The sequence below is a fragment of the Vulpes lagopus genome, chromosome 8, assembly GCF_018345385.1.
Source record: "Vulpes lagopus strain Blue_001 chromosome 8, ASM1834538v1, whole genome shotgun sequence".
In the NCBI taxonomy this organism is placed as follows: domain Eukaryota; kingdom Metazoa; phylum Chordata; class Mammalia; order Carnivora; family Canidae; genus Vulpes; species Vulpes lagopus.
In genome coordinates, this window is record NC_054831.1 from 125174292 (window position 1) to 125200382 (window position 26091).

At 38.2% G+C, this 26091-nt stretch overlaps 1 protein-coding gene across 5 annotated transcripts in view; it reads left to right on the forward strand.

Annotated features, from left to right (window-relative positions):
- Positions 1-366: 366 nt before the first annotated feature.
- The window catches only part of HNRNPR (heterogeneous nuclear ribonucleoprotein R), a 31941-nt gene continuing 6216 nt past the window's right edge, over positions 367-26091 (forward strand). Inside the window, exons 1-8 of one of the 5 annotated variants that reach the window (XM_041766313.1) lie at positions 370-523; positions 3848-4016; positions 6295-6413; positions 7052-7159; positions 10336-10449; positions 19494-19670; positions 21254-21389; positions 23856-24070. In XM_041766313.1, the coding sequence (XP_041622247.1) occupies positions 3860-4016; positions 6295-6413; positions 7052-7159; positions 10336-10449; positions 19494-19670; positions 21254-21389; positions 23856-24070 (1026 nt within the window). In that variant the 5' untranslated portion in view covers positions 370-523; positions 3848-3859. Of the gene's footprint in view, positions 524-3847; positions 4017-6294; positions 6414-7051; positions 7160-10335; positions 10450-19493; positions 19671-21253; positions 21390-23855; positions 24071-26091 lie in introns of all 5 variants that reach the window. The other 4 variants (XM_041766315.1, XM_041766314.1, XM_041766316.1 and 1 more) reach the window with 4 other exon arrangements.

A 26091-nucleotide genomic window follows, 5' to 3' on the forward strand; every position in this document is an offset into this window, starting at 1 on the left:
CAGCGAGGCCCCGGCGGGCGGCGGCGGCGGCGGCGGGGGCGGGGCTCCGAGGCGGCCACGCGGCGAGCGGCCTAGCGTCTCGGTCTCGTCCCGGCGGCTGACGAGAAGCGAAGAGCCCCGGCCCCTCAGGGCCCGGCGCCCCAGCCGCCTCGCCTCTCCCCGGGGCTCCACCACCGACCCCTTTGTGTTCCTGCCCCCGCCCCGGAGGCGCCCCAGCCGGCGGCGCTGAGCTCCCTCATTGGCTCAGCCGACGGCTTCGGCGATTGGCTCCCCCGTCGTCCAGCGTGAGCCCCTTGTTCTCGTTCCGATTGGGCGGCCGCGCCGCCCCTCAGGCCGCCGCGCGACGTGATTGCCCGGCCGCTCGGAGTCCCTGGAAGCAGTTCCGGGAAACCCCGCGTGCTGCCGGGATCGCGTCTCTGTCCATGAGGGGGGGAGGGGGTGGCGCGCGCGCCATTTCTAGTCGTTTTCAAAGCGCCTCGCGCTGATTCTCACGGGCCCGGCCGGCGGCCCCAGCTCTGCCCTGGTGAGTCTCGCGCCGGCCCGTGGGGGGAGGGGCCGGGAGCCCCGATCCGACCCGACGGGGGCCCAGCCCGGGCTCGGCGCCTCGGCCCCAGTTTCGTTTTCGCTCCGAGGCCCCAGGGTGGGGGTGGGGATGGGCTGGGGGCGGCCTCGGCCTCGTCCGGCCGCGCAGCGGAGGGCCCAGCCCCGCCGAGGCGCCTCCTCGCCCTTGCTCATCCTGCCCCCGCCCCGCCGGCCCCCGGCCCCCGCGGCCCGGCCCGCCGGGCGCCCTCCGCGCGGCCTGCCGGGGCCCGCCGCGTTTTTCCCGCCTCCGCCCGCCGCTCCACGCGGCCGGCCCCGTCCGGCGGCCTCGGAAGCCCGCGCGGCCCCGGGGCTGCCCCGCTCCGGGCCCGGAGCCGCTTCGCCGTGCTGCCCGCAGGCCGAGCCGCGAGGGGGACGTGCTGCCGACCGGGACGGGCCCGAGGGGTGGGGTGGGCCGAGGGCGGGATGCACACCCCGGGGTTACCTGAGCCGCCAGAAAACTTTTGTGCGAGCCGGAGCCCGAGGGCCGATTCGTGTAGGAAGCCTCCCTCCCCTCCCCCACTCTGCATGCTGCGAGCCGAGATTTGAAGGAAAAAATGACTATTAGAGGCCGTGAAACTTAGGCTTCAGGCGGCGCCTGAGATGCGCTGATTCCGAGGATGTCAGAGGCGCACTCCATTGGAGAGGCGATTCTTTTTCTTCTGACCGTGTTGCCAAAAACGTGAAACTTAAGGCCGAGGGGTTCTTGGAAAGGTTCAGCCCTTTCACACTGAGCTGTGAGATTTCTGCTGTCCTCGACAGAGGCTGAGTTTATGCCTCCGGAGTCAGTCGTAGGATAAGGGCTTGACGCTCCTGACCCATGAGATGACCGTTACCCTCCATCTCGTTGGTTCTTTTAAAGCCCGACTCTTCATACGGAGAATTTTGCACAGAGGTGTTCAGAAGAAGTCAGGGAGGGGCCAGTGCCGACTCCCCCCCCCCCCCCCAAAAAAAAAATCTCCCAGCAGCCCTTTAAAAATCTCATTTAAAACGTCTCTCTCTTTTTTTTTTTTTTTTTTTTTTTTTTTGCAAAAATGCTTAGATCAAATGACTCCAGTCACAGGATATTTGCTGCATCCAGAAATATGGTTTGGCTGTTGTGGCATTGTGTTCGATTGACACAAGAGTTTTAAACGTTCTCCAAAAAAAAAAAAAAAAAAAAATTATTATTTTTTAAATGAGCACATTGTATTTGGCTTGAAGAGAGAGGTTTTCCTTGATCTGAAATCTGAAAGGTTTTATTTTCTGGAATCTAATTATTTTATTTTATTTTATTTTTTTGGCTGTTGTTAAAGTTTACAAACTTTTTGACAATTTCAACCCAATTTCACAATCAACTTGTAGGAGAGCCTTTGCAACGAAATGGCAGTCATAAATATTTCTGTCTTGTGCTTAATACACAACTTGTCTTTTTGCTTTACACATACTTTAAAACAAAACAAAACATACCACCTTAGCAGGTGTTCATTGAACTTTCCTGTTAAAAATTTGCTTTCTTTCTGTGACTCATAGTATTCCCAGGTGCCATACTGTAAGGGTCTTGTGATACTGAGAACTTTTGACTTCTGATGATCTTACGGTTGTATTTGGGGGTGGGGGAGCGTGGGAAAGCAGAACTATATGTTCACAAAGAGATTTTGGACTTTAGGGTGCATCTCTATAGAAGTAGGTTGTGTTAATCAGTTAAACGTATTCATCTTACACTGTAAGTAGTTTCTTGATGAAAAGTGTGCCAGTTTCGAATGTTTTCGTTTTTGCCAGTTCATCAGAATTTGAGGCTTGCCTTGAGAAACATTTCTCCACCCAAAGTTTAACCAGAGTCTGCGTCTGTATAGACAGTAGTGGGCTATCAATCTTAATGTTTTGTAATCATAAGAAGTCATGATGTTTATCTTATTTCCAGAATAACCCTTTCTGCATTTTCCTCTCTTCCTTCTATTACCTCCTTCCCCTCAGTCTTCCTCCCTTTTTCATTAACTTCAGCTAAGTATCAGTGGACTTTGAAATGAAAAGTTGTTTTAGGTCAGAAAACTGCACCTGGTGCATTTGCACAGTGGTTATAAGCAATCTGGAAGTGTGGTTATCTTGCGAGTTTTAGTGTTTTTAGGAAGCTTGTATTTTCCTTATAGCTCAGTAGGTACCTTGAGATTCATCAAGAAAAGTCGGCTTCTTCTTGAGATCCACCTTCATGTCCTCTATTTCAATATTTGTTGCAGTGTCTTTATTCTGCTTATTATCTTCATCACATTCACCACAGACAAGTGTACTTTAATTCTCTGTCTTTTGAGGCAGTATGGAGACTGGCCTTGTATGGGTTTTTTTTTTTTCTTTTTAATCTAATCTCTCTCTTCAGGGAGTTGGTCCATTTCAGCATTGTATACAGGTTGAACATACAAAATAATTTGGGTAGGTTGATCTGAGACATCTGACCTAAGTTTACCCTAACTAGGTAATGTTTGTTGAAACTATTTGGAAAAAGTTAGCTGTCCATTCTTCAATATGTTTTTGCAGCTTTATTTTACTGATATGAAAAATTCAATATGTACTTTTTTTTTAAAGAAGCAACCTCGATTATAGCTCACTTTTTATTTTACGTGGACTTAAAACAATCGTTTAGCTTTTAAACTTGGTCATTTTTTCTTTTAAATCTGTGAATGGGAATAGTGAATTAATTTTAGAGCAAAAATTAATGTCAAGTTGTGTGTTTTTTTTGTTTGTTTGTTTTTAAGTGAGGCGGAGAAAACCCAAACCACCAGCATGTTGAACTAGAGACAGCAGAGCATTTATCTCACACCTACCCTAGATTTGAAGCAGAACTAGGAAAATTTGAAAGTCCTTAAACTTTGACTGAGTGGTCTGTGGGCGTTCATTCTGTTTCTAAATCAAACTTTTAAAAACTGTATAAGAATTGAGAGCTGATGGGCTTTTTAGGATTTTGTGGTGATTTGTTGATATGCTTGTCAGGACACAACAGCTGCTTTTGTTAATCAGCAATTCTACCTTCAGTGAATTCAAGCTTTTTTTTTTTTTTTTTTTTTTTTTTAACCCTGTGTACATGAAGTTCCTTAAAGATCTAATGCTTCCATGTACATTTTCTATGGTTTTACAGGATGCAAATTTAGGTCAGATACATCACAAAAGGCATATAATATTATTTTGATAGAGTTTATTAGCAGCATGTATACAAATTAGTTTAGATAAATCATGCATTGTCCTACAAAGTAGTTATTTCTGGCTTAATGTAATATAGCTCCTGAATTTTTTCCAGCAGCATAATAAAATGGCTAATCAGGTGAATGGTAATGCGGTACAGTTAAAAGAAGAGGAAGAACCAATGGATACTTCCAGTGTAACTCACACAGAACACTACAAGACACTGATAGAGGCAGGCCTCCCACAGAAGGTGGCAGAAAGACTTGATGAAATATTTCAGACAGGTATAATATGCATTTCTTGTTTCTGACTGGTTATGAAAGTGAGGGCAAACCACTTTGAATTTTATAGATTTTTTTTTAAGGTTAAATAATACTGTTTCTGATCTATGTAGAGCTGAATGTTTGTTACTTTCCCTTCATGGAGGGCATATTGGGTTTGACTTTGATATTCTTATTTCATTATTTTGAAGCCTTCTTAGTGTTGAATATGCAGTCTTAGTTGTTTTCAGAACAGTACATCAATTTGTCTTAGATTTACCACCAATTAAAATGTATGTTTCCACATACCAAATTTTACGTTGTTTTCTTAATTCTAAATCAGTCATCATTTTGCTTTTACTTTTCTACTTTTAGCTTCTTAAAGTGATTGTTAAATCCGCTTAGGTCTGATTAGGTGGCATAATAAGAGGACTGGTTAGACCGTATTGTCTGAAACGATAATAAATGTCAGACTCCTTGAGAGCTTGTGGCCTGTCTAGTTCCTAATAGACAGAAATCCACATCTCTCAGTAATCTGGAAGTGTTCGGTTTGTAACAGCTGCTTTTTAAAAAAAATCTCGAAGTCCTATGGATAAGTGCTTAAGCAAATTTGAATATCTTAATATGGTTGGTTGTAAGTGGTTTGAAGTTTTAAAGAGGGAGAGAAATATTTACCCTTAGGGAGTGTTGTTCATAAATAAATGTGTCCTCCCCCTTTGGGGCCATAGATGGAAACTTTCTTCCTCTGTGTTTTGTGTGCCTATCCAGATTCTGGGAGAGAGTATTGAATTGTCTCACAAATGTGTCTTAAGTACTGTAGTAACAAATGTCTTTTTTTTTTTTTGTCCTTAAATTTTTTCAAATCTGAGAAGCTTAGGATAATTTTAGACGTTAAAATGACTTTCTAAAAATGACTCCTGGGTGATGGTTCCATTTGAAAAATCAGTCCTCAGGAACTTTCTGTGACATTCTGCCATAGAGTATTGGCAGTGATTTGCTCAGAGATGCTCTCTTGTAGAGTGTTTTGTTATTGATAAGAGGCTGATGGTTTGGGTGTAGGGTTGGATTGACAGAATGGATTGATGGGTGTCCTGAGTTGTGGCTTTGGGTGGTGGTATGGAATTTTGAAGTAAGAAAACTCCAAATATTTAGGCATGCTCATTTTGAGCTGTTAAAACAAATCATGGCAACATTTTCTTAAAGTAACTTTACAAATGGCATTACAGTTTAAAAAAAATATTTATTGTATGGAATAAAGTTCTTTTTGGCTTTATCAAAATGGAGTCACTTTTGATGTTAGTTCATATGGAGTTGGGGTTTTAATCTGCCAAATATTTCTATTTTACATTGGATCAATTCTGAAATATATTCCTTAGAGAGAAATACAACAGAAACTTAACAGACTTAAGAAATTACATTTTAAACTGAGTAGATGTTCTGTGTGCAGTTAATATACTATTATGAATAGAATGCAGTGCAAATATTTTCTGTATAGTTTACTTGTAAGTCCATAGTAAAGTTCTTAATGCCATTTGAAGAAAAGTCATTATTGACAGTGTTGTGAATGCCACAGCATCTTTTAAACCTCAGCTTGACACATCAGAAGAACAAAAAAAAAAAAAAAAAAAAAAGCCTAAAAATACGACTTTCAGAATTGATTAATCAAGCTGCACTTGCATTTGTAGAAGAGTTTAAAATTATGCCTTTCCACATTCTGATTGCAGCAAAGTAGATGCTTAGATAAATGCATTTCATTTTCTCTTTGGTGCTAAGGAGGGAAAGCCTTTGATACCTTTTGGAGAGTGGAAAGAATTATTTAGTACAAGTGGTTTCTCTTTTTCTCCCACCTCTTGTGTGGTTAGCAACAACTACAACAGTCCATATAATTTGAAGATTGATCCTTGGGGAATATAGTGTATGCTTACCATTCTAACAAATCAGATTTTGTTATATTAATCCTTAATCTGTAGTACACTGTGTACATCAGATTTAACTTCCAGTTTTTCAGGAGGGGAGGGGAAATGGGACTAGGATTTTTGTGGGTTTTTTGTGGGATGTGGGGATTGAAGTTCATGTTTATAGGGCTTGAAATTCATGTTTGACATTTTATCTTTTACTTTCATATTTGTACTCTTGACGTTTCTGTAGAGTAGTTGTATAGCTGCCTATATGCATATTAAATGAAACCCTAGTTTGTTAGTAATAGTGCTGAATATAACAATTCTTGGTTAAGCGTTGATAGCACAGTTTAGGTTATCCCCTTTGTTGCAATAACATTACTCCTTTTCAATTTAATTTTTAGGATTGGTAGCTTATGTCGATCTTGATGAAAGAGCAATTGATGCTCTCAGGGAATTTAATGAAGAAGGAGCTCTGTCTGTACTACAACAGTTCAAGGAAAGTGACTTATCACATGTTCAGGTAAGGCTATTACTAGAAATGCCTTTGAACACTAATGATCTGATATTACTTTACCATTACTTTTTTCCCTGAAGACAAGGGATTTTTGTTTGTGACCACCTCTGCTTCTGTTTAAAAAAAATTAGTTTAAAGAAAAAAAGACCCACTTACAGCAGAGTTCTCAGAAACACAACTGTAGAGTAAAATCTCACCTTACTTTTTTGCAATAAGTTACTTTAAAAACTTAAAATCGAAGTCGGTTTGCTGATGGTTATTACTAGGTTTTTATGGATTTAAATTATTCAGATTTTAAACATTTTTGGGTTATCTGATCTTGTTTATTATCTTGGAGGAAAATAATGTGGGTAGGAGGAATTGTTTTTGGAATGCCTGGCAAATATAGGCCAGATGCATTTGAATATCTGCGAGTGGAAGACTGTTTTGCCAGTGTGGAAGGTAAGCTCCCGAGGTCTTGGCTATCTTACTGCTGTCTGCTCCAGTTTCTGGCACATAGTAACCACCCACCAAAATACTCGAGTGAATAAATGAGTAAATATTTTGTTAAAATACTGGTCTTTTGAAATTATAAATTAATTATATATTTGACCCTTCAGTGACTCCTGGTGATTCTTTTTCATTGAATTACTTGCCTGTTCTAGAACAAAAGTGCATTTTTATGTGGAGTTATGAAGACCTACAGGCAAAGGGAGAAACAGGGGAGCAAGGTGCAAGAGTCCACAAAAGGACCTGATGAAGCAAAGATTAAGGTAAAACTTGACTTGGGTAGTTGTAATGATAATAAGTTTAATGATGAGATTGAGTGTTTCTTTTCATGTTTCTTAGATACAGTTTTTATAGTTCCATTTTTTTTAAGCTAGTGCATGGAAATGAGATAATTTAAGGAAAATTACACAAGAATTTGGGGGAGCAAATCTTGAATTCAAATTCTTCAGTTGTATATTTGGCAGAAAACCCTAATTCAGACCCTGGCTTCATTACTTGTTCTGGCTATGAATGAATGATACATGTTTATTGATGATTCTGATAATAGCTTTTTAGATTAACTTAGTCATGTCTCTTGGTTTGGTTGTTTCTAAGCACTTTCTCTCTCTTTTTTTCTCTTTTTGGTAAAGAGGTGTTTTATAACTATTTTTCTTCTTCTGAATTTTTATTTACCTCAGTTTCATTATTTGTAAACTGGACATAGGAACAGGTACCTATTCCCATAGAGTTGTGAGGATTAAAGCAATTAAGATATTTCAAATGCTTAGAGTAATGCCTGGAATGTGCAAGAACTGTGTAACTAGCACCAATTTCTATTATTATTATTTAGATAAGCTGTTCTGCAAGGTAAAGGTAGGGCTTTTGGTGAAAGACCAGTGAACCTAATTCCTTATTTAGGTGGATATTGATGTTTTGCCACAGTGATAGACTTTTCAGATTTAAATAGCTATTTAATGAAGTTGTTTGTACTGTTTTGTTTTGTTTTAGATAGGAAATAGAACTTGTAGTTTCTGTCATATAATAGTTACATAGAGCTCCTTTGTACCTTTTCCCCTCATCTGTAAAATGGCATAACCCATTCTTATATTTTTATTTTTTATTTTTTAAAATATTTTATTTATTCATGAGACAAAGAGAGGCAGAGACACAGGCAGAGGGAGAAGCAGGCTCCATGCAGGGAACCTGACGTGGGACTCGATCCAGGGTCTCCAGGATCACACCCTGGGCTGCAGGTGGCACTAAACCGCTGCGCCACCGGGGCTATCCCATTCTTCCATTTTTAAAATAAATATGTGAAAATTCTGTTTGACATAATAGTTTTTTTTTTTTTTTTTTTAAACTTAATGTATTGAATAGGCCTATGTTACTTCCCTAAAGCTGGATCTTTGCTTTTGGTAAGGTATATATTGTATGTATGATACATGTATATTAAATTTTAGACAAGTAATGTGTCGAAATGTAATACATAGATGTTGTGTGTATATTCTATATTAGTAATTTCTGTGCTTAAAATTAGAGCAGCTCTTTTTGTGTCAAAGTTAGAAAAATAGAGAACCCTAAGGTGACTCTGGCATCTCAGGGTTTCTCCAAAGATACTTTTGAAGGCACTAAACTTGGTGATGTCTAATATCTCTTGTTGCTTTGACATTGTGTATAAATCTTCCTCATCTTAGGATGGTATTATGTCCAGATAAACCCACCCGAGGTTGATGAAATATCCTAAGTTGAAAGTCTACCTAATAACACTTAACCTGCCAAACATTATAGCCTAGACTACCTTATTATTATGTTTTTTTAGCCTAGACTACCTTAAACGTGCTTCAAACACTTACATTAGCCTATAGTTGAGTGAAATAACCTAACGCAAAGTACATTTTATAACGAAGTGTTGGATATCTCTTGTAGTTTATAAAGTTCGGTACTGACAGTGAAAAACAGTGGTAGGTATGGATAGAGAATGGTTGTAAGTGCATTGGCTGTTTACCCTTGTGGTTGATTGGGAGCTAAGCCTGCCTGCCATACCCCAGTGTCACGAGGGTATTGTCCTGTATATTGCTAGCCCTGGAAAAGATCAAAAATCAAAATTTGAAGTGTGATTTCTACTGAATGTGTATCACTTTCATACCATTCTGAAGTCGAAAAATCATAAGTTGAGTCATCTAGCTGGTTAGGGACCATCTAATTTTTTAAAACATGAAGTATAAAATTCTTGCCTTTTTAAGTAGATTTCATTTTTTTTCCCATTGTGTCTGCTCTGCGGGCCTCTCAAGGGGCAAGAGCTTTTCTTAGGGAAGAACTTTTCTCCATTCTCTCCATTCTCCTATCTCTATCAAGATATCTCTTGATATCTAATATAATGTGAAGAAGGTTGGTAATCCGGAAACATTAAGGTTTTGTTTTTTGAAACCTGAGTATACTCATTTGATAATTGGCAAATATTTTGAGTCTGTGTCGTGTGAGAAATGTGTCTGGTTCTTATAGAGCTATAGATGCAGAAGGAGTACGAAACAAAAGGATTAAACAAAATAAAGGTTAAATTACTTGACTATAATATAAAGTCATAGGAAGATGTGAGCAATAGTGAATGAGAAGCTGCATAAAGGAGGTAGGACTTTGGATTTTTTTTTTTAAAGATTTATTTATTTATTCATTCAGAGAGAGAGAGAGACAGGCAGAGAGAGAAGCGGGCTCCATGCAGGAAGCCCGATGTGTGACTTGATCCGGGGTCTCTAGGATCACGCCCTGGGCTACAGGTACAGGCAGCGCTAAACCGCTGCACCACCGGGGGCTGCCTGGACTTTTGATTTTTTTTTTTTAATTTTTTTATTTATTTATGATAGTCACAGAGAGAGAGAGGCAGAGACACAGGCAGAGGGAGAAGCAGGCCCCATGCACCGGGAGCCAGATGTGGGATTCGATCCCGGGTCTCCAGGATTGCGCCCTGGGTCAAAGGCAGGCGCTAAACCGCTGCGCCACCCAGGGATCCCGACTTTTGATTTTTTAAGGGTAGAGAACATTTTATTTGAAAAGAATCACAAGTATGGTATGTAATGGGAACAAGTGAAGGAAGGCTTTCTCATTGAAATAGAGAAGAACGCAAAATGAGGAATAATGAGTATATAAGTATGAATGGGTAGCCTGGGGCCAGCTTATGTCACATTTAATAATCCTTGCCCCATTTTTCTGTTCTCATTCATATGAAAAAGCTGTTGCGCGCTTAGAGATTTAATATGTCTACAGTTGTTTCCATTAAATATATGGAAAGGAACAGTGAAATGAAGTGGGAGCAAAATGTGTGAGTGGTACCAGTATGAATTTTGACACTATTTTATGTAACTAAGATACATAGCCTAAGATGTTGGGGTATCTTTTGGAAAAGATTAATATACTGATGTGTGATACAATATTCAAGTATAAACAGATGCATCATTATCTTTAGGCATTGCTTGAGAGGACTGGCTATACTCTGGATGTAACCACAGGACAGAGGAAGTATGGGGGTCCTCCACCAGACAGTGTATACTCTGGTGTGCAACCTGGAATTGGAACAGAAGTAAGTGTTCTTCAGCTGCTTGCCAAAATCTTTCTGGTTTGTAAATTATTCTGTCTATTGTGTGATGGAGAAGAGTACTTGATTCTTTTCAAAATTTAGCTATAATTATTTTCTTTGGATATCCATTTGTATTTTACTGTAGTCATAAGCAAGAACCATGTGACTAGTAGATACCCAAACACTTGGTAAAGGAATGTAGAGTTCTTGGAACGGGTTGCTAAAACCATGCAAACAGCAACCCTGTTTTAGGTGCTGGGGTTGAGGTTACTAAGGAGAAGCGGTTACTTTATTCTGTTTTTGTTTTGTATCAGTAATTTTGAACAGTGCTTGTCCTCCCTCCTTGGCCTTCCCCCCATCACATAAAGGGTACTCAGTATTTGCTGAGAGATTTATTGATGAAATTGGGTTACACAAGGGAAGGATGTAGAATCAGATAAAAGTTCAAGCACATTGGTCTGAGCAAAGATGCAGTTTCTCCTCCATCTATGCCTTTATGAAAGTTTCTTCATACTTTGTTAGTCAAGTCTACTTTTTTTTGGTCTTTTTTTTTTTTTTTTTTTTTTTTTTTGGAGTTCAATTTGCCAACATATAGCATAACACCCAGTGCTCATCCCATCAAATGCCCCCCTCAGTGCCTGTCACCCAGTCACCCCAACCCCCCGCCACTCCCTTTCCACTACCCCTTATTCGTTTCCCAGAGTTAGGAGTCTCTCATGTTCTGTCTCCCTCTCTGGTATTTCCCACTCGTTTTCTCTCCTTTCCCCTTTATATTCTCCAAATGAATGAGACCATATAATGTTTGTCCTTCTCTGATTGTCAAGTCTACTTTTTAAAGATTTATTTATTTTAGAGAAAGAGAGTGTGCACATGCACAGGGGCAGGGAGGGCGCAGAGAGAGTCCCAAGAGACTCATGCTAGTGCAGAGCCTGACGCAGGGCTTGATGTCACAACCCTGAGATTATGACCTGAGCCAAAACCAAGAGTTGGACTCTTAACTGACTGTACCACCCAAATGCCTCACCAATTCTAATCCTTTAAATGGTCAAAACTGTGCTAAAATATAAATTTACGGCAGGGTCTTTTCTGATCTCATGTCTTTCTTTTTTTTCTTTTTATTTAAAGATTTTATTTATTGAGAGAGAGTGCAAGCAGGGGGTGGGGCAAAGAGGGAGGACCTGGGATCTGTGAACCATGCAGGCACTCCTGGTCTGGTGTCTTTCAGGTAGCCAAAAGCAGAGATTATTATTATTATTTGTAGTTTGTGAGTAAAGACATCACCAGTTAACAGCACTTTTTAGATTTATATCAGAAATAATTCCAGTGTATTCTCTTTATATAGAGTTTACATTCCTTGGTCTTTGTTTCCTGAAATTCTTTTAAGCATTATTATAGTTAATATTCCAATTCTCAATATTTATCAGTATTAAAGGAGACTCAGAATTTTTATTTTTCATGATACTTAAATCAGCTACATATTATTGTTTCGAGTCTCTTAAAAAATATTCTAAATTACTTAATGTTCCATAATTATTGGTATATTGGTAGAGTTGGAATTGGAAGGCAAGCCATCTAAGTTTGTTAAAGGAGCAAATGTCATTGAAACATAGTATACAATAAATAGTATTTTGGTCTCTCTCTCTCTCTCTTTTTATTTTTATATTATTTTTTATTTTTAAGTAATCTATACCAAAGTGGGGCTCAAACTCACAACCCTGAGATCAAGAGTTGCACTACTGACTGAGCCAGCCAGATGCCTCAAGCCATCCTTCGTTTTTATTTTATTTTTTATTTTATTTTTATTTTTTATTTTTATTTTTTTATTTTTATTTATTTATGATAGTCACACAGAGAGAGAGAGAGAGAGAGGCAGAGACACAGGCAGAGGGAGAAGCAGGCTCCATGCACCGGGAGCCCAACGTGGGACTCGATCCCGGGTCTCCAGGATCGCGCCCCGGGCCAAAGGCAGGCGCTAAACCGCTGCGCCACCCAGGGATCCCCCCATCCTTCATTTTTTAATGTTCTGCTTAGATTTTGAACTCTTGCAGATTTCATTTACATTTTAGTTACTTTTAAACAATATATAGTTCAACTTTCTTACTCAAACTATGCCATATGTATTTTTTTCAAATGGTTTTAAATTGTTTGCTTACTTAAACCCTCTTATAAAATAAATTAAAAATGGAATAGTCTTATTTCTTTAGTTATAAAATCCTTAGGAATAAAAATAAGTCTGTGTGATATTGTTAATGTTCTTTCCAATGTCCAGCATAGCCTGGTATAAAATTAGTTGGGTGCATCTGTTTCATAATTATAAAAATAAACTTTTTTAGTCCATTAGATTTTTTTTTTTTGTATTTTTTATTATTTCTTTATTCATGAGAGAGAGACAGAGACATAGGCAGAGGGAGAAGCAGGCTTCATGCTTCGGGGGAGCCCGATGTGGGACTCGATCCTGGGACTCTAGGATCACTCCCTCAGCCGGAAGCAGACGCCCAACCACTGAGCCACTCAGGTGTCCCTTTTAGATTGGTTTTATTAATGAGCTCATTAGTGGAGACTTTTTAAGAGTTTTAAGTTTTTATTAAGATTTTATTTATTAGAGCACAAGCTGGGGAGAGAAGCAAAGGGAGAAGGAGACTTTCCTCTGAGCAGGTAACCCCACGTGTGGTGCTATCCCAGTAGGACTTGAGCCAAAGGCAGATGTTTAACTGAGTGACCCACCCCTGGAGATTTATCTTTGTTTTATATAGATAAGAAACGAGTTTGTTAGTGCTCTTTTAAGATTTCACTTAAAGCATTTGAACAATTTAATAGAACAAACTATTTTGAGTATCCAATTAGAAACAAAGTTGGTATCCTAATTGTAAAATATGCATATTTTCTTATGTTGCATTGTCTTTTTAGGAGAAAGATGCTTTTTCCTGTATGTTGATTATTGTGGCATACAGCAAATAACTTTGCAGTGAAATCCTATATGAGCCTAAACCACTCCAATCAAGCAGTTTGTTACAACCAAATCTTAGTGTAAAGGTTTGGATTCTTCCCATTAAGTTAAATTCTAGGAGATTTGGCCTATACTTTTTGGAAATTTTTTGTTGAAAGTTTTGGTTTTTTAAAGATTTATTTATTTTAGAGAGAGGGGAGCAGGTGTGCAAGTCGGGGAGAGGCAGAGGGGGGAAATCTTCAAGCCCACTCCATGACCCATGAGATCATGACCTGAGCTGAAACCAAGAGTCAGAAACTTAACTGATTGAGTTGCCCAGGTGCCCCTAAAATTAAAGTTTTAAGAAATCAGAAAAACAGGTTTTTCATATACTGGGTTGCTAATTTAATAAATAAGTTGGTTTTAGTTGGTGTCATTTTTGATGTAGTGAGGTTTAAGTTTTGTTTTGTTTTTTTTTTTTTTGAGGTTTAAGTTTTTGTTCTTTATATGTTTCACTAGTCATGTTTTAAACGATTTTATGTATTTATTTGAGAGAGAGTATGAGAGAGCATGAGTGGTGGTGGGGAGAGGGAGAGGCAGGCTCCCTGATGCAGGGCTTGATCCCAGGACTCTGGGATCAGGACCTGAGCCAAAGACAGACACTTAGCTGGCTGAGCCACCCAGGTGCCCCTATACTCACTAAAACATTTTAGCTCTTCAGTTGAGGAAGTTAAAATTAGTGTCAGTGCTTGAGACTGACAAATTATGAGAAGACCAAGGTTTCATCTTAGTAAAATCTGTAAATTAACCCTATAAAGGAGCACTTCTTTACAGAAATTGTTTCTAAGTATTGTCCTGAGATAAGAAACATACAAGAAGAAAAAAATATATAAGAAAGATAGGTATTAATTTTGAAGGTATTTTTGCATGTCTGGGCCCTCAGATATAGTTTGGTTATGGTATCTTTGTATTCTTCAGCTGGCACTATAAATCTATTTTGGTTAGCAGCCTCTGCTTTTATTTGTTTCCATTATAATAAGAAATTTTTATTTTTTAAGACTTTATTTATTCATGAGAGACACGGAGAGAGAGGTAGAGACACAGGTACAGGGGGAAGCAGGCTCCCTGCAGGGAGCCCGATGTGGCACTCCATCCCGGGTTCCTGGGATCACGCCCCGGGCTGAAGACGGCACTAAACCGTTGTGCCACCCGGGCTGCCCAAGAATTTTTTTTTTTTTTTTAAATTTATTTATGATAGTCACAGAGAGAGAGAGAGAGGCAGAGACACAGGCAGAGGGAGAAGCAGGCTCCATGCACCGGGAGCCCAATGTGGGATTCGATCCCGGGTCTCCAGGATCGCGCCCTGGGCCAAAGGCAGGCGCCAAACCGCTGCGCCACCCAGGGATCCCCTAAGAAATTATTTTTTTAAACTGCCTATCACTGATGTTTTGTAGAGGAATTCGAAGGAAATGATAGATTGAGATTTAATTCTTTGGTATTTTAACTAATGGAAGTTTTAGAGAACCAGTGTATTTAACAGAGTTGTAGAAGTATATGACTTAGTAGTACCTGAATTGAATTATATATAGGGAAGAGCTGCTGTGTTTGCAAAATAGCAAATAGGAGCTGGATAATGGAAGAGCCCTAGTAGATAGATACTCAAAAGACTAAACTGCTGCCTCTTTCCTTCCAGAGCCTCAGAGGGCTTTCTCTATTACTATTAGAGTATTTGATAGTAGACAACCAAAACTATTTTCAAGCTCTGATGCTTAGTGAGTAAAGAAAGAACTGTTGTTATGGTATTCATTAGATTCTGTTCTAATAGAGGCAGGGGGAGACTTACCTCTATATGCCTGAGTGCTTACTCTGAACAGTTCATACAGAGCCAAAATGGCTCAGGCATCAACAAGTTAAGAAAAGGAAAACATTTCTATTTTGTTTTAGTTAATTAAAAATTGAGCTTAGAAACTTGAAGGAATGATGCTTAGTTTTGAATACTGTTTATTTTTAGCCTTTTTAAGTTATTTAAGTGTCCTGTGTTAAACTGATCTTGAAATGAAGCCATATCCTGCTTCTCAGTAAACCAGTATTTTTAACCTGTTTTTTCTTGGACCCCATTGATTATAATATTGTTGACCGCAGATTTGTCGGTTTTTTTCTTAAGTAAAACAGTATTCTTACAGGGAATCTGTAAGTTAGACTTGTAACATTCAAATGATACTTTATATATAGAGTGCAAGGAGCTGGCTCTTATGCATTTTTTTTTTAAGATTTTATTTATTCATTCATGAGAGACAGAGAGAGAGAGAGAGGGGCAGAGACACAGGCAGAGGGAGAAGCAGGCTCTATGCAGTGAGCCCGACGTGGGACTTGATCCCAGGTCTCCAGGATCAGGCCCCAGGCCAAAGGCAGCGCTAAACCGCTGAGCCACCCAGGCTGCCCCTAAAGTGTAGATTTGAACCCAACGTAACTTAAAACTCAACTATTTCTCAACATCCTTCCTACTTTCATAGTTATCAACCTGTTACTCTATGCTGCCATCATCCCATGCCTGGATTGCCTTGTGAATCTGACTGGTTCCCCATAAAATCTATTTTCTACCTAGCTGCTAACCTTTGAGAACATGTCATACGTAGTCATTGGTCAGTTTAGAACTCTCCTATATCTTCCCAACACATTTGGAATAAAATGCAAACTCCTAACATGGTGTAACTTTATCTGGCCACTGTTCTCTTTCCCAACACTGTCTCCCATGTGGACCGTTTTTTCCCAGTCACTGTCCTGTTTGCTGTTGATCACATATATCAAGTGTACTTCCATCTTTGTGTAGTTGTTCTTTACCTTTGAATGCTCTTTCCTCAGATTTTTTACTTAATTTTCTGCTCTAGGTCTCAGTTCAAATTTACCTGTTCAGGGAGATTCTCCTAATTAAAATACAACCTCTTTTCATTATTCCCTTTCCTTTTATTTTTCTTAGCCTTTAATACCTCTTGAAATCATATTTATTTTTTAAAACTTTTATCTCTATATATAATGTATAAGCCTCATGAATGCTTAGACCTTGTTTGTGATATTCACTCTATCACTAGAACTTAGAAAAATACATAGCATATGTGTTCAACACATACAGGGAATTCCATGTTTCATGAAAAGTTTGGACATGTTCTATGAGTAGTTTGGAAGTTAGTTCCTGTATAAGCTAGGTATTATTTATTGGAACAACTTCAAGCTGATATTTAGAAGATTAATTGGGTATGGATAGGAATGGGAGGGATTTAAAGTATCAGAGATTTTTGTTTAAAGTATTATTTCCTTGATCATCATGAGGGATAGAGGGAGCAGCAGAAAATTAGGTTCTCCCAAGAGAAATGAGGAAATCAGAGAAACTGGTTGACAAGGGTGGGTTTTACTTATTTTGATTTTTATTTTTTTTTAATTTTTATTTTATTTTATTTTTTTATTTTATGATAGAGAGAGAGAGAGAGAGAGAGAGAGAGAGAGGGGCAGAGACACAGGCAGAGGGAGAAGCAGGCCCCATGCACCGGGAGCCCGACGTGGGATTCGATCCTGGGACTCCAGGATCGCGCCCTGGGCCAAAGGCAGGCGCCAAACCGCTGCGCCACCCAGGGATCCCTTTATTTTGATTTTTAGAAAAAAGAAACATTTGTTATAGATCTATTATGTCTATGGTAGAATATTTAGGAAATATTACAGAAAATAAAATTCATTTTTTCATGCTTTGATAAACCCATTATTAGTATTCAGATACACATTCATATCTATATGTACATATCTATATTAAACAAAAATTGGCATTGCTACTTATTGATGATTTCAGGTAAAATGAGGACAACCAAAGTCAGTTGGAAGTATAAAATCAGGTCTTTGGATGTTGTAGGTATGAGAGATGACTGTATAGATATAGATTTGAGGAATGTATATGATCCTTTTAAGTGAAGGAAATGAAGGAAACACATGGAAGATAAGGAGGAACATGAAGACTATTATTAGGTAAATAAAAGAATCACCGTAGAAAGGATAGAGAAATAATAAAAGGTGAAAAGACCAGGCTAGACCAGGGGTTCTAAAAATTGAAGAGAAGAAAATCTTTAGGAGGCAGCATCACCATTGTTAACACTTATGGAGAAGACAAGATGAGACTGAGGAAGAAAAAACTTGAATTTAGTCATTTGAAGTTCATTAGTGACATTTGGGCATACAGCTTAAGCATTAGAGGAAGAAGCCAGTGTTCTAGTAAAAGTGAGTGTAGATGCCAAGGGCCCTCCAGAGTGAGTTTTTGTTAGAAAGATGGTTCTGTAAGGATACCGCACAGATGATGCCTTAGATGTCTTTTACTTCTTTGTAGCTACACAGTGCTAAGGATATGGTAGATGTGTTGGATAACTACAGGAGTGAAATAAAACAGACATGACCATGTGTTCAAAGCATTTGAAAGTGAAAGAACAGATAAATGAACAAAGTAAAGGTTTCTTGTTTGCATATTGTTGTGTTATGGGAAATTTGGCATGTTTGGAAGGATATACTGAGCAAAATAGGGGAGGTGAAGAAATAAAAGTTGGCAATTATTTCCAGAAGAATGTGGTTAGAAGAAATGGGCTTAGCTGTTATGGTTATCAGAAACTTAATATCCAGTAATATTTGGGCATCTTTTGGATTGCTGTGTCATTAATCATTAGGTCATTTTTCAGAATATGAAGTGTTGATGTAGAGGAGTTTCACCATAATATTCATCTCTAATGCAGACACTGACTTAATCTTTATGGCTGTGTTTGGGGGCACCTAGGTGGCTCTGTCAGTTAAGTGACTCTTGGTTTTGCTCAGGTCGTGGTCTAAGGGTTGTGAGGTGGAGTCTGGCAGACTCCCTGCTCAATGAAGTCTGCTTGAGATTCTCTCCCTCACTTGCTCTCTCTCTCTCTCTCTCAAATAAAGAAATAAATCTTTATTTATTTATTTTTAATAAGATTTTATTTATTTATTCATGAGAAGCAGACAGAGAGGTAGAGACACAGGCATAGGGAGAAGCAGGCTCCATGCAGGGAGCCCAATGTGGGACTTGATCCCAGGACCCCAGGATCACGCCCTGGGCTGAAGGCAGAGCAAAACCGCTGAGCCACCCGGGCTGCCCAAGAAATAAATCTTTAAAAAAAGACTGTGTGTAGATTGCAAATGTTTTAACATAAAAGATCATCTTTAATGTTGCCGACATGATGGAAACTTGAAGAAAATTGTGGTCTGATATTAAATACTGAGAACGTTTTTGATTGTTTAATTCTAACATTGTATATTATAATTTAATCCTTATTACATATTTTTTTTAGTAATTTTTTAAAGATTTATTTATTTGAGGGGGAGAGAGAGTGTGCATGTAGGGTGGAGAGGCAGAAGAAGAGAGAAACTTAAGCAGATTCCATATTGAAGCAGAGCCCATTGCAGGACTTGATCTCATGACCCTGAGATCCCAATCTAGCTGAAATCAAGAGTCAGATGTTCTGACTGTGACACCCAGGTGCCCCTAGAGTTTAAAAAACTTGAGGAAGACCACTTCAGTCTTTATTCAGTTACTGTTTATAGGGGCACCTGGGTAGCTCAGTTAGTCAAGCGGCCTCCTTTAGCTCAGGTCATGATCCTGGGATTGAGCCCCACATAGGGCTCCTTGCTCAGGGAGGAGCCTGCTTCTCTCTCTCTCTCTCTGCCCCTCCCCCCTACTTATGCTCACTTGCTCTCCCTCTCACCCTCATTCTCAAATAAATCTTTAAAAAAATAACTGTTTTTATGAAAATGCAGATATATTTCCCAAAGATACGTACATGCCATTTATTCTGTGTTATTGTGAAAAAAAGGTAAACTATAAAAATAAAAAATTTAGTTGTACAGATTTTGCACACTCACATTAGTTTCCATTTTTCAGTGTGGAATATTGTTCTATGTTAATGATCCTGAGGTCATTATAATAAATGTTAGAGTTAACTCCTAAAGATATAAATTGTCCGCATTCCTCCTTAGCTATCTTTGTTCCCCTAGCCCCTTAGAAGTAAGGTAGTTCGGCTTTATGGCTACAAAATGCTTACTTTGGGATTCTAATACCGAGATTTTATTTCAGGTGTTTGTAGGTAAAATACCAAGAGATTTATATGAGGATGAGTTGGTACCCCTTTTTGAAAAGGCTGGTCCCATTTGGGATCTACGTCTTATGATGGATCCACTGTCTGGTCAGAACAGAGGGTATGCATTTATTACCTTCTGTGGAAAGGAAGCTGCCCAAGAAGCTGTTAAACTGGTATGTGATAAACAAATACCCACTGTCTAGTGGTAAATCACCTCAATTAAAAATGTTTGCAGTTAACATTGTTTCATTTTCTTTAGTTTTTGCTTTGAATGATTAGATGTTGATACATTTGATATGTGATCTTTGTTCTATTTTTCCTGATTATAAGAGTAAAAAGGAATGAAAATACCCAAGAAATAATGTGTTAGAGAAAATCTCCCATAATTTGAGTAAGTTATTTATTAGATTGGTTATATCTAAAGTTTCTTTTGAATATTTGGCTTCTGCAGTTCCCTCTTTAGATTTCAGGCAAAAAAGATATGAATTATTACTGTTAAACTTTAGGACAAGATTCTGAAAAGTGTAATGAAGGTTGGGATGGATTCTGGGGAACATAACTGGGTGACAGTGACTCTTAGTACACAATTCAGGAAATGATTGAGACTATTTTTGTTACAGCCTAATAATCATAGTTTATTTTCTAAGTTTTTGCCTGTTCTATCTTTTGTTTATAGGCCCTTCAGTCTTCTCTGTCTTCACTCTTTCTCTCCTTTTTTACTATTTGAGAGGCCCATCTTCTGTAATCTAGTAATTTCCTTTTACCCTTTGTACTTAATAGTATAATAGTATTAGTAGTAGTAGTACGTTGTAACAGAGTTGTGTAAATTTCTTCACACCTGTATTGGTACTACCATCTCAGTAACTTAAAATGACTGTCATTGTTTTTGCATACTCTGCATACATCTAAAAGCCTCACTTTGTCTAGTTCCAGTCCTTCTAAAATGGGTACCTCTTTCACCAGGGCTTTTGGTTTCATTAATCACTTCTCAATTAGTTCCACTTCTAGCTTAACCCAGATTTTAGTTTTTATTAAGAGCTTTTGCTTCCAACTTGTTTTTGTTGAGAAGTTTTCAAAGCTTTATTTCCTAATTTTTGGCAACACATGGATGATTTTTATTTTTTAATAATCATGTATCTTTTAGTAAGCTAATGGGTAAGTGATGTTAAAGCCTAAGAAGCTAAGGAAACTACCACCACCACCATAGTGATTTAAAGAAAGCCTTTTTTCTTTCCTGTCATTTCATATGATTTTGAAGGTATTGTGTTTGATATGCAGTTTAAAACTTTTCATGTTTACATTCAGAACACTGTGTTTTGTGTAGAATGTGAAATTTTTCTGAATTTCTCTTTATTGATTATACATAGTTATTAACTCTTCATTGTTATTTTGCTTTTGGCTTATCTGTATCTAATTTTATCTCTAAGGACCTTGAATGATCAGTCTTGAGTACTTTTTCTGAAATTCTCTGGAAAATTTTTCAGATAGATAGCATTGAAATATGACAATAAGATATTTTTAAAAATAAAATGAATAACTGAGTCATTTATGTTCAGAAGAACAGTAAAAGTTAACTAAGCTGAGAGACCATAACAAGTTTTAAAATACACATTTATATAATGGTAAGCATGAGGGAACTCGGTGAGTTTGTGAAGCAAGAAGTGTTTGACCTTAAATTGTTAAATTTTTTAGATTGAGATCAGTTGTCCTGAGTTTGGGATGGTTGTGGGGTATCTGGTTCTTTTCTTCCCTGCAGTGTGACAGCTATGAAATTCGCCCTGGTAAACACCTTGGAGTGTGCATTTCTGTGGCAAACAACAGGCTTTTTGTTGGATCAATTCCGAAGAATAAGACTAAGGAAAACATTCTGGAAGAATTCAGTAAAGTCACAGGTAAAACAAAAATGTATTTAGTAGAAGTTAGTTTTGGGAGATCTGTGGTACTATTTACAAGTACAGAAAAAGGAGGTATATATTAATCTAAAAATTCAAATCTTCAGTGTCTAAGTTGCCTCCTTTCTGCTTTACAGTGGTTTTGGTCTAAGCATGTTCCATTATATCCCTAATTTATTGGAATGTCCCTGTCTGTACCTTCATTAATCTTTAGGTTTTGCCAGAGTCTTTGTCCTGTAGCCCTCCAATGAAGGCTTCCTGACATCCATTGTGCTTTAGGGCCAAGAGGATAAATTTTTATCCTCCTTTCTGTTACCTTGTCTAGATCAGATTTTTCAAAATCTCCAGTTCTAAATCCATGGAATTGATTGAGAAGTGCATTTTACATCACAGGTCCATATACATTTATAACTGAAACAAAATTTATCAAAACTGTACTTTCACGATCTGGCGTAATTTTTCCTATTCCGTTTCATTTTTTTTTTTTTTTTTTTTTTTTTATCGTGGATAGAGATTCTCTGATGCTAGCTGTGGTTTAAAAAAAAAATGAAATACTGATTTAGACCATTACTTGCCCTCATAAAAAACACGATTTTGTCATCCATATACTGTCCATTCTCTTTCTTTGATGCTGTCACCTATTGCTCTTCTGGATTCATCTCCCATTAATCGAAGATTGCTTTTGGCTCATAGTCTTTCTCTTCTGCCCTAAATTGACTTAGTAGTACCTTTGAGATGTAAGTGGATGGACCGTCCAGTCCCCTAGCCTCCTAGTTCTAAGACTACCTCATCTCCAGTTCTTTACTTCAGCTCCCCCACATCCAGAGAACATTCTGGAGCTTGCTGCCAGAGATTCTATCCACTCCAAAATCTTGATTTCTAGTGTTCTCCTTTGTAACCACTGCCACCATCCATCGCAGTTGTGTTGGGCACATGCCTCTAATAGTGCAGTTCTTTGACCTCATCACTTTATTATCTGTCAGCTTCTTATTGGCTTCTTATCCATTTATTCATTCCTTCAGCAGGTATTTATCCAGTGCCTATTAAAGTGGTGGCATTGTGCTGTGTGCTGGGATGCAGTGGTGAATAAGATCTATTTTCTGCCCTTATAGAGCTTACATTCTGGGAAAGGAGATAAGACCAAAAATTAAATATTTACACAATGTGGTAAGCACTGAGAAGAGGGAAATAAAGGATACTTAGCTGGAGAATAGCTACTATCCCTGTTTTGATGGTTATGGAAGGCTTTTCTGATAAGATGACATTTCCAGCAAGCCCTGAAGAATGAGGAGGATGTAGCATATAAAGAGCAGAGGGATATGCATTCTAAGAGAGCAAGATGTGCCAAATCTCTGAGGCAAGAAAGAACTTGATGTATTAAAGCAACTGAGAGAAGGCCAGTGTTGTTAAAATTACTGTAGAATTAAAGGTAGAATTAGATGAAGTAGGCAAGGCTTTTGTGGACCTTTTAAGGAGTTTAGATTTTACTCTTTTAGAACAAGAAGGTATTTAAAGATCTCAAGCAGGGAGTAACATCTGTTTGATGTTTTTAGAATATTATCCCCACTGCTATATGGATAATGGTTTAGAGGGGTTTAAGTGTAGGAGCTAATCAAGCTAATCACTTAGTATCACAGTAGTTCGGACAGAAGATTGGACTAGGGTAATAGCCGTGAAGGTGGAAAGAAATAGATGGGCTTGAAATTGGGTAGGGGAGTAAAGGAAGAATCAAGAATGAGTACTCAGTTTCTTGCCTAAGAGCCAGGGGGTGGTTCTTATTATTAGATAGGAAAGTAGAGAAGACAGATTTGGGGAGTGGTGACTGCAGTTTTGGACATGTTAAATTTGAAATGTCTTTGAGTCTGGGCTTGAAATAAAATGTAAGCATTCTTAAGGATATAGATAGCTTTTTTTTTTTTTTTTTTTTTTTTGCTTTTTAAAAGTACAAACTAGCTGATACTACCAAGAAAGAACATATGTGGAAAGATGAGAACACAAGACTAAGACCAGAGGGACACCATTATTTAGCAATCGTTTTCATTCTTGGTAAAAACAGTAACTTTTAAGTTAGTCCAAGGATAATTTTTGATCATGATTACTTGGTTGAATGTAAGTTCTCTTGAATTTATATTTATAACTTGGTTTTTAAATTCCTTGGTAGTATTTTCATAAATTTTTAAGGTCATGTTATATCAAACACTCTAAAACATGGTAATATGTTACATGTCAGAATACAGTAACTGGACCTGTTTAGGGCTGTATCCTCAGGACCCTGAAAAATTAAAAAAGAACATAAAATACTGTTTTACAACTTATATCTAACAATGCTGATTTAATTGTCTACTAGGTAATTAGGGAATCATTTTGAGGCTTCTTCAGTATTTTTTGCTCTTCGGCAAATGGATTTAGGTCTGCCTAATCGCTAGATGTGTGGTGGATGCTTTTGGCTTATATATCTGGCTGTTGGTTTAACAGAGGGTTTGGTGGACGTTATTCTCTATCATCAACCCGATGACAAAAAGAAGAATCGGGGGTTCTGCTTCCTTGAATATGAGGATCACAAGTCAGCAGCACAAGCCAGACGCCGACTGATGAGTGGAAAAGTAAAAGTATGGGGAAATGTAGTTACAGTTGAATGGGCTGACCCTGTGGAAGAACCAGATCCAGAAGTCATGGCTAAGGTAAATGCAGTTGTTTGGGCTGGGGGTGAGATGGTTATTTAAATTTTGTGCTTCATGGTAAAGCTCAACTTTTAGAAGTTTCATGTTAAATATAGTTCTTGATGTTAATTCTAGGATGTACTTTTTTTTTGTTGTTGTTCATGAGAGATGCACAGAGAGAGAGGCAGAGACACAGGCAGAGGGAGAAGCAGGCTCCCCGCAGGGAGCCTGATGTGGAACTTGATCCCGGGATCACGCCCTGAGCCGAAGGCAGACGCTCAACCACTGAGCCATCCAGGCATCCCTAGGATCTGCTTTAATACCAACTTAACAGTCTGTTGGTATCTAGAAATTTCCAAATCATCCCTTTTTCCAGAGATTAAATGTACAAAAGGAACTGAAATGAAATTCCTTTAAGTATTTCCATATACACTGAGAATGTGTTTAGTGCTAGGTACTAGGAGGGCTACAGAAGTTTAAAAAAGTCAAGACAGAAGTAATGTTTTTTGGGGGTTATGAAATTGTAATCCTCATCGACCATCCTTTTATTACATGGCCATTGATTATATTTTATTTAAATTTATGGCTGATTTTTTTTCTTTCTTTTTTTAAATTTAATTATCATGTTCCCTTAGACTATTGTCTCCATGAACAAAGACAAAGGGTTATCATGCTTGCTATTATGTGATAGTGGCAAAACATACACAGTGGCAAGCCTTATATTTGCATTGCTACAATCTTTGGTAAATAATGGTGCTATGAGTCCTGATTGTTAGGCTTACCTCTGAGTGACTCCTCAGAGTGAAGAGATTCATCAGAGTTGCATCTGCTGTTTTAGTGAGATTTTTAGTATTTGGTGTGTCTCTTCCCTTGATGAGGTAGCAACTCTCTGATGACCATAAGTTAGTGGTTGAATTCTCCTAATCTGAGAAGTCTTTCTCTAAAGCTTTTTATTCCAGGTTCTGAGCAGGTAATCTTCACTCTAATTAGTTTGAAGGAGAGCCGCAGTTTATGCTAGTGTGATCTTTTTATAGGTAAAGACATCTTTGGGTTGAGACAAGATCCACTGAGAAGGAACCAGAGAAGGGCCTAGATGTGCTGCTCCTTGTCTTTTTTCTTGTATTCCTTGATTAGATTTGTGTTAAGGAAAGGGACTGGGAATTTAAATAGTATGTATTTATTTATAACTTGATTTTAATTCATTTGTTTCTTCTAATATAATTCGACTTTGGACAAACCTATTGAACTTGGATGTCCTCTATTTTATTGGAGTTGGATAAATCTCTTAACCCTTACAATTTTGACCTGCCTTATAGAAACTGAGTAGAGTTTGTATTGCTTTTTCTGTAAAAACATGTTTAAAAAAGCATAGGTATATTACACGTTAGATGAATAAAATTTCCAGAAAACCAGTGTAGCTGGTGGTTTGTTCATCAACACTATCCACGTACCTCTTAAAACCTTTCAGATTAAATGCATCCTAAACTTCTATAGGGTTAGAAAACGTCAGCATTTTATTCCAGGAACTAGTCTTCCTAGATTGTAAGTTTCAGAATGAAAAGGGGCCTTTATAAATAGTATGTTTTTGTTTCTTCTCTGAAAAAAAAAAAAAAAAGAATAAAAGATTTGTATTGAATTTTTTGGAAAAAGTAAATAAACCAACCGAAGCATGTGAAACATAGAGTTTGACCCCTATGACAACACTGTAAAAATAAAGGGGGTAGAGGTGGAGGTGGACAGTGTTAGATTTTTCCCGCCGTTGAATTAATACCTTCCTCCAAGTAATTTTTATTCATATACTCCTTTATCTGAGGCAACAGTTCAGTGGTATGTTAATTTTTTTCTTTGAATAGTTCCTTAGTTTAGAAATCAAAATTATGTAGAAAGGTATAGACAGAGAAGTCTCACTTCTACCTCACTCCGTCTACTGTATTCCCTTATCTCCAATACACACCCAGATTTAGTAGCCTCTGCTTTATTCTTTTAGTGCTTCCTTCCTTACTTAGGCAGATACAGGCAAATATGAGTATATATTCTTACTT